This window comes from Octodon degus, unplaced genomic scaffold, assembly GCF_000260255.1.
Source record: "Octodon degus isolate 3935 unplaced genomic scaffold, OctDeg1.0 scaffold00188, whole genome shotgun sequence".
Taxonomy (NCBI): Eukaryota; Metazoa; Chordata; class Mammalia; order Rodentia; family Octodontidae; genus Octodon; species Octodon degus.
In genome coordinates, this window is record NW_004524764.1 from 4,880,887 (window position 1) to 4,892,665 (window position 11,779).

The following is an 11,779-nucleotide window of genomic DNA, read 5'->3' on the forward strand; positions in this document are numbered from 1 at the left end:
AAAAATAACATGGCTAATCAATGGAAAAGCAAATAGTATCCTGATATGCAGTCTCATGTTCCTTTTGTTTTCTGTGGTGCCTTGTCGACTCTCTATGGAATGAAGACTTTGTCAGGTGATGCAATAATGAATAAACAAAGCAATTCGCTGTGCAACATACAGTTACTTAGAAGGAGAAAATGAGTTAAAATTTTAATAAAAATAAAATCAGAATTCCCTGGCTGTCTGGGTTTGTAGATACTGGTCTGTTTGGGGAGAAGTTTAAAGGCTCTCCTCTTGTGTGTATGAAAGCGTAAACAACCACTTGTCTTAGATGCTTTAGACACAATGAGCTTGAGGAAAGCATGGGCTCCATAATCCACCATGGACTTTTTTTTTTTTAATTATTGGGGAGCTAAGGGGCCCTAAGTCCAGTCACAAAGATGGCTTTCCGGAACCAAGAGGTTGACCCAGGGCCTCATCTGGTTTTATTCAGTGGAGGAGTGGCTTGAGGAGGAATGACCGAGGATTCTGGGAAGCAGGTGACTACTGTGACCTGAGCTAGGTGGGTGACCTACATTTACCTCTGCCATATGCAGAGAGGATATGCAGAGACAGTAATCTGCTTTAAGCTATTGAGATAGTATCTAATGTTTTGGGGGGTCTGGTGCTTCAGCTTTGACCAAGGACTATTTTAGAGCTGTCTGTAATAATTGACAAAAAATAAACTGATGATTATGTCAAGACTGTCATGAAAAGTCCACTTTGAAAAACTACAGAGGGGAGTTTCCTTGGCCATTTCTCACTAAATCTTTAGGATTAGAGGAAAATTATTTTATTGTAGTTTTCAATTTTGTTTTGGTTCCTAAGAAGGGTAAGCAGCAATTAGATGAATACTAAGGAACTTTCCAAATGCTTCAGTAGAAATGAGATTCTTGTAGAAAGAATATTTATTGTCTGTTCACTTCCATTTCAGGCCCAATACCCTAGCGTGTGGTAAGATGACAATGAACACAACAGACATTGACGAGTAGTGCTTCTGGAAGCCTGAGTTTTCTCTGCTACTGTTACGCTTTAGATCAAGAACGTCCTTCAAAGGCCAGGGAGATAGCTCAGCAGACTAACTGCCTGTTTAGGCAAGCGCAGGGACTAAGGTTCAATCCTTGTACCACATGCCATGCTGGTCCTACCTCTAGGCAGTTGAGCCAGCCACTGAGACTGGGCATGGTAGTGTGTGTCTGTAATCCCAGCACTGGGGAGGCTGAAAACAGGAGGATCACTACGAGTCTGAGCTGCATAGTGAGACCCAGTACCTGATGTGCTCACAGGTGCGCCTTGCAGATGTCTGGATCATGGGGTGTCAGTGGAGTCATCCACTGGGGGAGGCCAACAGCAGGGTATTGTTAGGAGGTGGGGTCTGGCTGGAAGAGGAGGCTCTGCAGGGGAGGCTCTACGCCCCCCATCACTCCTCTCCTCTCTTGCTTCCTGGCTGCCAGGATGTGATGGGAGCAGCATTCCTTCACTATGGTCCCTGCCATTCCATCCCTACCTCAGGGACCAGTGATGGCCTAATTGTAACCCAAAATAACCTGCTCCCCCTTTAAGTTGTGAATATTGACTACTTGATCGCAGAAGTGAGAAAGAGCCTTAGAGGGCTACTACGTGTGATTGAGCAGGAGGCGAATGAAAGGAGCACATTTTTGTGCTGTTTCTGGGTGCAAGATTTGTGCTGACCCCTAAGGATGTGTGCTAACAAAAAAAATCAAAAACTTGCACAAGGGCTGGAATGCACCAGTGAAGCATTTGTCCAGAGATTCATGGTGTTGCTTCTGCTAAATTTAATAGTATACCCTGTCATTTGCTTCTGAGCAAGGTTAATGAAATCTGTGGGGAACAGAAAAGAGTAAGATTGTTTTTTCTTTATGTGACATGCTAGACAAGATGTGAGACTACTTTTATAGCATTCAAGTCTAAAATGCTATAAAAGTAGAAAAATAAGCACAATTAAAGCCTCTCATAAGATACCATGAAAAACATGTAGTTTTACAAGTCTTATCATAGGAAGATCTAAGTAGAATGGGCAATTTTATACCTTTCGTATAATTTGAGGTAAAGTTTTTTCTTACTGGCTAAAAAGTAGCTTGACTGTTTGTTTTAGGTGAGTAGTAGACTTTACAAAACCAAGTGATTTCTTTAGGACTATTTGAAGAAGTGAAAGTTGGAGTTTCAATCCAAGACTGCAGAATGCTAATTTATTTCTAAATGTTTCCCTTTAAATACTTTTCTTTGCAATTAAATGAGTTGAACCAAATTCAAAAGGAAATCAGTTTCAAAACGGAGAGAAAAAAATGCAGAAATAATGAAGCATTTATTTAAGAAGCACATATTAAAGAAAATTTAATCGTAACTGAAAATATGCATTACTGAAACACATCTATTTTTTTCTGTCCTGTCTCTCATTTCAGACTTTCTGTTTAGTCTGAGAAGAAAACAAGGTTCTACTCTTTCAGTCCCTGCTTCCTTGGATGTTATCCCTATTTTGTTTTGTGGCTATGTAGCATAGGAAAGGCTGTACCCTAGACTTGCTGTATTCATCATTCTATACATTATGCGGGTTTTTTTTTTTTTCGGTGCTGGAATTAAACTCAGGACCTTGCGCTTACCAAGCATGCGCTTATTCTACTGAGCTATCTCCCCAGCTCTGTCTGTTGGATTTAATTACAAAACCCAGTGTTTTCATAGGACTCTACTTGCTGAGATGAAGAGAGAGAAATCTGTAAGAAAATTCTCTGGGCTTATGTTTAAAGATAATATACCCTAGAAATACTTGTTTTAATGTCTCATAACATGGTACAGCACATTCCAAATTTATTATTAGGAGAAAAAAATTAAAGAAACTACTCTTATAATTATAGGGGAAGCTAATTTACCCACTGTGTATGCCTCAAACCACTTCCATACTCTACAATGTAAATCTGAGGCGGACATATCTGTGACATGTCCACATAAACTGCAACATTCATGCAGTTTCCAGGAGACATAAGGCCACAGAGAATGCTAACATACAAATATAGTGAATGGAACATAGGTTGAAAACTGATTTCAGATTAAAACTTAAACATGTTAATTTTCACTTCTTCAGTAGTTTGCTGAATATATACTGCATGTATTAAACTCATATGTGCATTCTCAGACATACACCCCGTACCCATTAGTCATTTAACTTCAATTCTAGATGAAAGCACCTGTTTTTTTCAGTCTGAAGAGGTAGGATACAAGTACACTAGCAACTTGTTTTCCAAAATTTCTCAGAAATATCAGACCTCTATAATCTTCTAGACCTACCCTTGATATTAGACAGTATAAGACAGAAATAGTCAAACTCTGATTTGTTTGACAGGTGACTAACATTCAGTCAATACTTCTATCACCCTTATTTTTGCCTGCTCATGACTAAAGAGAGCAACATGCTCATGTTGATAATCCTCCTCTTACCATGTTCTGGAACGGCAGTCGTTCAGTTCCTCCTAGCACAATAGTTACCCAATACAGAGACAGAACTAGGACCTCCGGGACTGGACACTGTAAAGTTGTTGTGAGATACACCAGCAAATCTGGGGCTTGAGTGTGGAGCCAGGTTCATGGTAGTGGCAGTAACAAGGAGAATATCGAGAGCCCTTTGGTAGTGTACTGACACTAACTGGGACTTTCTATGCTATTTAGGGAATAAGGAGCTTTTCCACTAAAAATTTATGTGACAATATGCCATAAGCTATTTGTGATTAGTACACTTGTTTCTGTCAGACATAGTAAATTTTCCTTCATCAAAATTCCTCATTAAGTAGAAAGTCAAACCAGGGCTACAAAGTCTGCAGGTTAAAAAATTAATATATTTCTAATGTAAGTAAATTATTTACAAGTCATGTGGGAGAGAAGGAACAAGGCCTTGTAGTCAGAAACACTATGAAACGCCAAGGAAGAAACAATTGCATGATTATATGATGTGAGAAATACAGTGCAAATAAAATAGTGAACAATGTTTGGCAGATCTCTAACTGTCCAAGTACTTGTGGATGGAGGCCCTGCGGGTTCCACTTCACCTGAGGGATTGCTGCTGTGACAGAATCAGCCACTTCCTTCCCTATTGTAGTGGTAGGGAAAAAGTCACTTATTTTTTGCCTCAATTTACGTCTAGTCTGACTTTTGCTTCTCAAGTAACATTATGGACATAGGACTGAACAAAGGCCAAACAGGTTTCATACTAAAAGTAATGAAGTCATGGCTTTGAGAAAAGTCGATAAAGAAAGGTATTTGGACAGACAGGTGCTTCAGTGAGAATTTCTTCTAAATTGCAGAGCTGATATCCAGAGGTCGCTGTAAACCCAGCGTCCTATAGCCTGGATGTGCATTTAATATCTCAGAACTTTAGAAAAGGGAAAATCAAAGTCAAATATAAAGTAGTAAGGGAATCTGAATTTGACCTGGTAATGTCATTCTTAGGCTTACTGTTCTTTTTTCTTATTATTTGGCAGCCCTGGGGACAGATCCCAAGGTCTTCACCCTCAGTTGCAGCTCCACATCTTTTATTTCTAATTTTAGACAGGGTGCTGCTAGGTATTCGGCTGCCTACACTGTGTTCAATCTTGGAATTCTTCTGTCTCAGCCTCGCAAAGTGCTAGAATTGTAAGCATGAACATGCTGCTAGCTTTCACTGGTTTTTGTCAATAAATTATGTTTAAGATCTCAGGACCCCAACACATCTACTATCAGAGGAAAATAATTATAACTTGTCTCACCGTATACTCTGAGGTCAGTGTCCCTTTGTTTCTCCCCAGCAGCATTCACTGCCACGCAGGTGTATTTCCCACTGTCACTTATCTGTGCACTAGTCAGGGCTAAGATGCGACCCCCAGAGAGAATCTGTGAACAGAAAAAAATCTAAATTACCGACGTGTCCCATAAAACTGGTAAGTGTCCTTCTTCTCTAATTTTATAAGGCTGACCAACCGGCGCGTGCTTTTACAGGGATTGTCACTTGGGTATTTTAAAGTGTGTAGCCATCATAGAAACCTCTCATATACTCAGTAGAAGAACATGAGAGGCTAGGTAGAACAGAACTTGCTAATAGCCGCGGAAAGCAAGCCTCTCTAAGGCATCAAATTTCAGCCATATTTACGGGGGGCGGGGGGGGGAGACAGAGAGAGACAGAGACAGGGAGAGAGACAGAGACAGAGAGACTGAGAGACAGAGACAAACAGAGAGACAGAGAGAGACAGAGAGACAGAGACAGAGAGACAGAGAGACAGAGACAGACAGAGAGACAGAGAGACAGAGACAGAGACAGAGAGAGAGACAGAGACAGAGACAGACAGAGAGACAGAGACAGACAGAGAGACAGAGAGACAGAGACAGAGAGAGAGACAGAGAGATAGAAACAGAGACAGAGACAGACAGACGGAAAGAGAGTCATGGTGGGGAAAAATAGAAGCATAAATGAGAGGAACAAATTCTTCTAGTGTTGTTTGGGTGAACAAATAAAAAATTATAATCAACAACAAAGTATTACCTAAAAAAATGAATTAGCCACATTCATTGTTCTTTTTGCCTATTAATACAATGGTTTGTCTATACACTGACTTTAACTCTCCATCTTCTATGATCCCAAATTCTGAATGATTGGACTTCCAAATAAAAAAAACAAAAACCGAAGAAATAGAATCATAGAACTACATTCTCTGTTAGGCAAAATAAAACTAGGCTTCAAATTAGATACAGGCGTACCTCCAAGACATTTTGATTTGGATCCAGACCACTGTAATAAAGCAAATATCATAATAAAGCGAGTCATACATTCACTCCCTAGTGTATATTAAAGTTATGTTTACTCTGCCCTGTAACCCATAAAGTAGGCAATAGCATGAAGTCTAAACAGCAATGTGTGTACCTTAATTAAAAAATACTTTAGTGCTAAAATGCCCCAAAATCATCTGAGCCATTAGAACAATGGTGCTGACCAACTAGCTTACTACCTGGTTGGCACAAAACTTCCCTTGTGAAAAATGGAATATCTGCAAAGGACAATAAGCAAATCAATAAAATAAGGAATGTTCGTAGATCTGCTTCTGTATTTTTAACTTTGAGTAAATGTGGCATATTACATTTTTTTTGTAAGAGACAAATTTTGTTTCTCACAATGTTTCCCTTAGAATTTTTCTAACCTTATTCTTTGATGTTTTTATAGAAGTGTAGAAGTTCTATGTGTTTTTAGGATTCACTATTTCCATTATTTCAAGTTTATATTTGATTAGATAGATCCTTTTTTTTTTTTCTTTTTGCAGAACCAGGGACTGAACTCAGGCCCTTGCACTTGCCAGGGAGGCACTTATTCCACTAAGCCATCTCCCCAGCCCCTCAAATTTATATTTGAAATATAAATTCTACTAAAAAAATTCTGTTTTTGTTGTTGAAGAACATTTCTTGTAGCATGAATAGGGAGCAGGAAAAGGTGGAAAAGAACCTGCATCTAAAACAAATAGGTAAAATTTAACCCCTACTGATGAGGTAAGAGAACTTTTAGAATTACTGAGCTTCAAATGAATTATGTGGACATCTCAGTTGTGTGTGCCCATGTATTTAAGGAGCATATGTGGCTTTTAAAATAATGTTTAAACTTGTTCTTCAAATCTCTTTAACAAATTTATCTATTTTTTTTGTGGCTCCCATCTTGAATTACCAGTGGTAGATTTCAACACTGAAATGGGGATACCTGGATTCCATTAGCAAAACTAGAGACAGGACTCCCGTCTTTCAGCCATGTCAGACTTGGGGCTGGGATACCTCTGGCTTCACATTCTAATCTCACCAGATTATTCACCACAACAGTTACCATGTCACTGCTGCCTGAAATCGATGGGGGCACTGAAACATAAATAAATAAAAGTGCGTTAACATCACAGTAAATATAATCTCAAAATGGTGAAAACTATACGTAATAGTCAGAATAATTTGTGCTCACGGGTGGATTTGTTGTATGTTAGCTTTTTGGTTTTGGTAATTTCTTTCAAATCTTTTATTTGAAATCTAATCCCAGCTGTCAAGTGAAGTGGGGCAAATACCAGTATATTTATCTCAGAGATGAAAAGATGCAATTTTTGCTAAGTTAAAAAAATGTCAATGTCAGAATATACTTTTATTGCTTGATTTCTAGACATGTGTGTATGTGCATTGTGTATCCTCCCCTCCTTTGCACACACTGTAGTTTTTAACTACCGACTCCCTTCCTTTTTCAGAGATAGTAATTTGGGAACAATTGCTTAACTAGTATCCATGACCTTGTTAGAATAAAGTCACATGCAAGGTCAAGGTCTTTAGATGAGCAGAAACCGATGACTATTTGCACAACTCATCTGAAGCACGTGTGCAAAACAGTTCAGCATTTTCAAAGGAATCTGACGTAACAATATTTGTCAGTTTTGAACACTGGGCTCTTCTATAAGGACAATAAAATCACACCCTATTATATACATTTTCACTAGAACATTATAAAAGGAGTTAATCATTTCGCACACTTCTTTAGCCCAGGATCAACCTAGGCAAGGTAGCACTTACCATGGACCTGCAAGCTGTAAAATAACTCTGTGGCACCAGCAGAGTTGATTGCCACACATTTATACAGGCCAGCATCTGAGATCTGGGCACTTTCAATATCAATGCTCTGTCCTCTGTTCAAGAAAGTTATGCTAGTTGAACTGGAAAGTGGGCGGCCATCTTTATACCAGGAAATGACTGAGAGGAGAGGGAAGAAGAAAAGCTACGTCAATTTTTCTTTGATAACTTCATATGCCCACTGGACCTTCCCTAACATTATCACAGTTGTGTTCTTCTTTCGTTTACTGAATTTAATCTACTTACGTTACCATCTCTTTCAGGCTGATTTTTAAGAGAAGGTAATCTTAAGAAAACCAACACACAAGTGAGTATGAGTTTTGAAAATGAATTAACCATAATTTATTTTTATATTGTCTCTACTATGCCATTACTGTTTGATAGTGAATTTCCAATCTATTCTATTTCTTTTATATTGCGTATTTCCTATACCAATTTTGTTCTTTGGAATATTATAATGGTTTAATGCTTTGTCAAATTATACAATATGCAATTACATGTTCTTCAACTTACATTATTTTTTAAATTTTTTTTAAGAGTAAAAACAGGGGGCCTGCCCCTTAGCTTGGTTCTTTAAGTGGCTGCTTCAACAAAGCAGCCAGGCTCAGGTTGCTGTGGTTCGAGCCCCACAACTCAAGCCAGCCAAACCTGCCCTGAAGGCATGGGGAGCAAGCCAAAGAAAAAACCCCAAAAACAAAAAAAGAGTAAAAACAAGGAAAGAAACAGAGCAATAAACAACAATGCACATGGGTAGAGAACTTCAGAACCTGAAAGAATAAATAAAATCTGAAAGGTATAATAGATATAATAAAATGGAAAGAAACAAATTTATCGACACATCTATTTAAAACCATATGTCCAACTAGGTGTAGTGGCACATGTCTGTAATCTCCTCTAATCTGAGGGTTAAGGCAGGAGGAGCCATCGTGGGCAGTTTGAGGAGACCTTGTCTTAAAATCAAAGAAGAAAACAAATTTATCTCAATAATAGAGCACTTGCCTCACATGCAGGACAAGACCTTGTGTTCAATTCCTAGCACAGAAACACACACACACACACACACACACACACATGCACGCACACACTACACTATACTATAGGCTTCAAAAAATTTATAATATTATTGATTCATATGAATAGCCTGACAGTGATGGGGATATATTAAACACAGCGGTAGTCGTTAGAATGACTGTAATGCAACATCAATTTGGTTGAGCTTCATTAAGATAAGTTTGAAAATTTAAAAAAATCAACATAAAGATATATAAAATACAATTATGAGTTCTGTGGTCACAACATAGACAAAACAATGACAGAATTCATATGTTGCTATATTAATTGGAAAAATACTATCATGTACCAAAAAGCAATGAAAAATTTAAACTATATTCTATTGATATCAGTACTTCATCCTCGAAATGCCTTCTACTTTCTTTTATTAGTACCTAGTCTCTTATGCTACCAATAAATTTTATCTATTCCCAGAAATCTTAAAATATTGATAAATTACAGATTGGAAAAGTAAACATACCAGGCGAAGGATTCCCGGCCGCCCTGCACTCCAGCTGGATAGGGTTATTCACGACCACCGTCTCGTTCAGCATCTTGCCCGCGGCTTCCAGGCTGGGTGGTTCTGCAAGAGGCCCCGGCAGACAATAACCTCACATGAGTAGGATATTTAGACTGAAATTATTCGCTCAGTGAAAATTATTATTTTTTTCCTCTCCTCCTCTTTCTCTCTCTCCCTTTCTTCTTTCCTTCTCTTTTTTCTTTGTTTCTTTCTCTCTCCTGTACACATTAAGACTTTTAGAATAAAAGTAATACTAATAGATAGAAGTGAATAACAAGATGAAAAAATGGTTAATAGGTTTTCTAGCTCACCCGTTTCTTTTTGCCAAGATAGGAAAATCCTTAAAGTTGGGGACTAGTTTACACACCTATAATATTCACATAACGGAACTTAACACAAAAAGGGTATACAGATGAAGGTCCATTTTGTATCTGTGTATTCAAAGTGGTTAGGATAGATATATAGTTACATTCTCCAATGAATAGAATGATTTGTTCTGATGGTGTTTGTAGATAGGATATCATGTCCGCATCTTTTACAGCAATTAACCACTGGGAAAAATGTATGCAATGTGTTGATTATTGAAAATGTCCTACCAATTTGATTTGAAAACAAAATGGGGACTAGTATTATAAAGAAAGTTACATTTTTTTCTAAAAAAATGTTTTTAGTACAGTGTCTACAGGGTCTCACTACCCAGTTCAGACTCACAGTGATCTATGAGTGATCTACTTTCAGCCTTCCATAAACTGGGATTACAGGCACACCACCACACCCAGTCTCAGTTACTGTCACAGTGCATCCTGGGGACGGGGTTGGCATGGCTTATACTGCTGAGAATTGAACCCTGGCCCCTGTGCTCTGCCTAAGCAGGTGCTTTAGTCTGCTGAGCTGTCTGGCCAGTCCTAAGAAAGTTATATTTTTAAAAATTCTAATTAATCTGTTTGTTCTGGGGATTGATTACTTTCACCAATAAGTGATTTACCCTACTTGATTTCTTCCAGTGAGAAAAATTTCGTATTTCAAAGTATTGTACTTTATATTGGACAATACTTTCTTTAATTATTTCAGAGAAATTAGAATTTTTTACCATTATGGATAGTTTTTTCTCTTGTAAGATGAAATTAATAGTAAAACAGCTCCAGTCTTAAATACTAATAATTCTGATATATTAACATATTTGAAATATAGAAATTTGTAGAGTCTAAGAGGCATTCTGTAAAAAAAAACCAACTGGGAACATTAATATTTTCAAAAATATTCCAAGAAGTATGGGAAAGATAACAGGATGAAAACTTTGTGTGTGTGTGTGGTATTGCAGATTGAACTCAGGACCTTGCACTTGCTACGCAAGCATTTTATTCTACTGAGCTATCTACCCAGCTCTAAAAACCTTTCAAGTGAACTAATCAAAGGTTTTTGCTTTATTTGGAGATGATTTTGTAGGTATAAATTAGCATGTGAATTTTGCAGAAATATTTAAGGATTTGTGACATTTAGCTCATTTAGTGAACTAGAGATTCCCACCTACATATAATCAGTTAATATATTTATTAATCTAAAAATTATGAAAGAAGGAAATGAGAAAAGAAAAAGAAAATGATCAGAGTGCATATGATGTCAAAAATAAAATCAAACATAAGTCAAAATCATACATATGAATAAATCTATTTCTTTGTATTGTTTGATGATTTTTTTAAAAATAGGCTTTAAGATGCTTTTATGGATTAACAATATTGTTAAATTAGGATTCAAGAGAACAAATACACACACACACACACACACACACACACACACACATATCCTCACAAAAATGTCAATAAGTGCTGGACAAAAATATACCTAGAAAGTAATCTGACAGAGTAGTATGAAACACAAAAATTGTTAAACGTGACAAACCAATATGCTTTATTTTGGTTACTATGTTAATATGTAAAAGTTCATGAATAAATCTTTGCAATGACAGTGCTCTGTACTGAATACCAAAGCAAAACGTGTTATGAAGTTAAGAAATTTTGTTCAATATGCTTCCTGAAATATCACTTATATAGGGAAACAAATGATAAAGTTATAAAGGTTCTAAAAATTAAATTCCTCATCTATATTACGTGTCTATGTCCTGTGTGTATATACATTTGCCATTCACAAAGTGTATACTTTTCAAACACTAATGGAATATTTTTAAGACAGGATATTAGACCAAAAACATCAGTAAAATATTGTATAACCACAGTTAATAAAGTACAATAAAAAGACTATAAACTGATGATAAAAATACAAAGCTACTTAAGTGGGACAAAATACCACAAAGGTGAGATCAACACAAAACTAAGAGCTTCAAAAATTAGCCTGAAATTGATTAATACTAGAACCTATGGGATTTCACTAAAGTAATATAATACTAAAAAGAATTCTTAAATTCTAATTAATACAGTTTAAAAGCTAATAATGAAAATATTCTAAGTATGCAACCCAACCCAATATCTAGAAAAACACAAATACAATAAACAAAACAGGCTAAGTAAAGAAATAATGAAAATAAAAGCAGAAAATAACACCTAAGAA

The 11,779-nt window shown here is 36.9% G+C and overlaps 1 protein-coding gene across 1 annotated transcript in view; it reads right to left on the minus strand.

The window, feature by feature from the left end:
• Hmcn1 (hemicentin 1) overlaps nucleotides 1-11,779 on the minus strand; it is a 474,287-nt gene that overhangs the window by 140,658 nt on the left and 321,850 nt on the right. Inside the window, exons 37-40 of the mRNA XM_023704108.1 lie at nucleotides 9,176-9,277; nucleotides 7,588-7,764; nucleotides 6,746-6,897; nucleotides 4,776-4,899 (exon numbers count right to left, since the gene is read on the minus strand). Coding sequence (XP_023559876.1) covers nucleotides 4,776-4,899; nucleotides 6,746-6,897; nucleotides 7,588-7,764; nucleotides 9,176-9,277 — 555 coding nt within the window. The remainder of the gene's footprint in view (nucleotides 1-4,775; nucleotides 4,900-6,745; nucleotides 6,898-7,587; nucleotides 7,765-9,175; nucleotides 9,278-11,779) is intronic.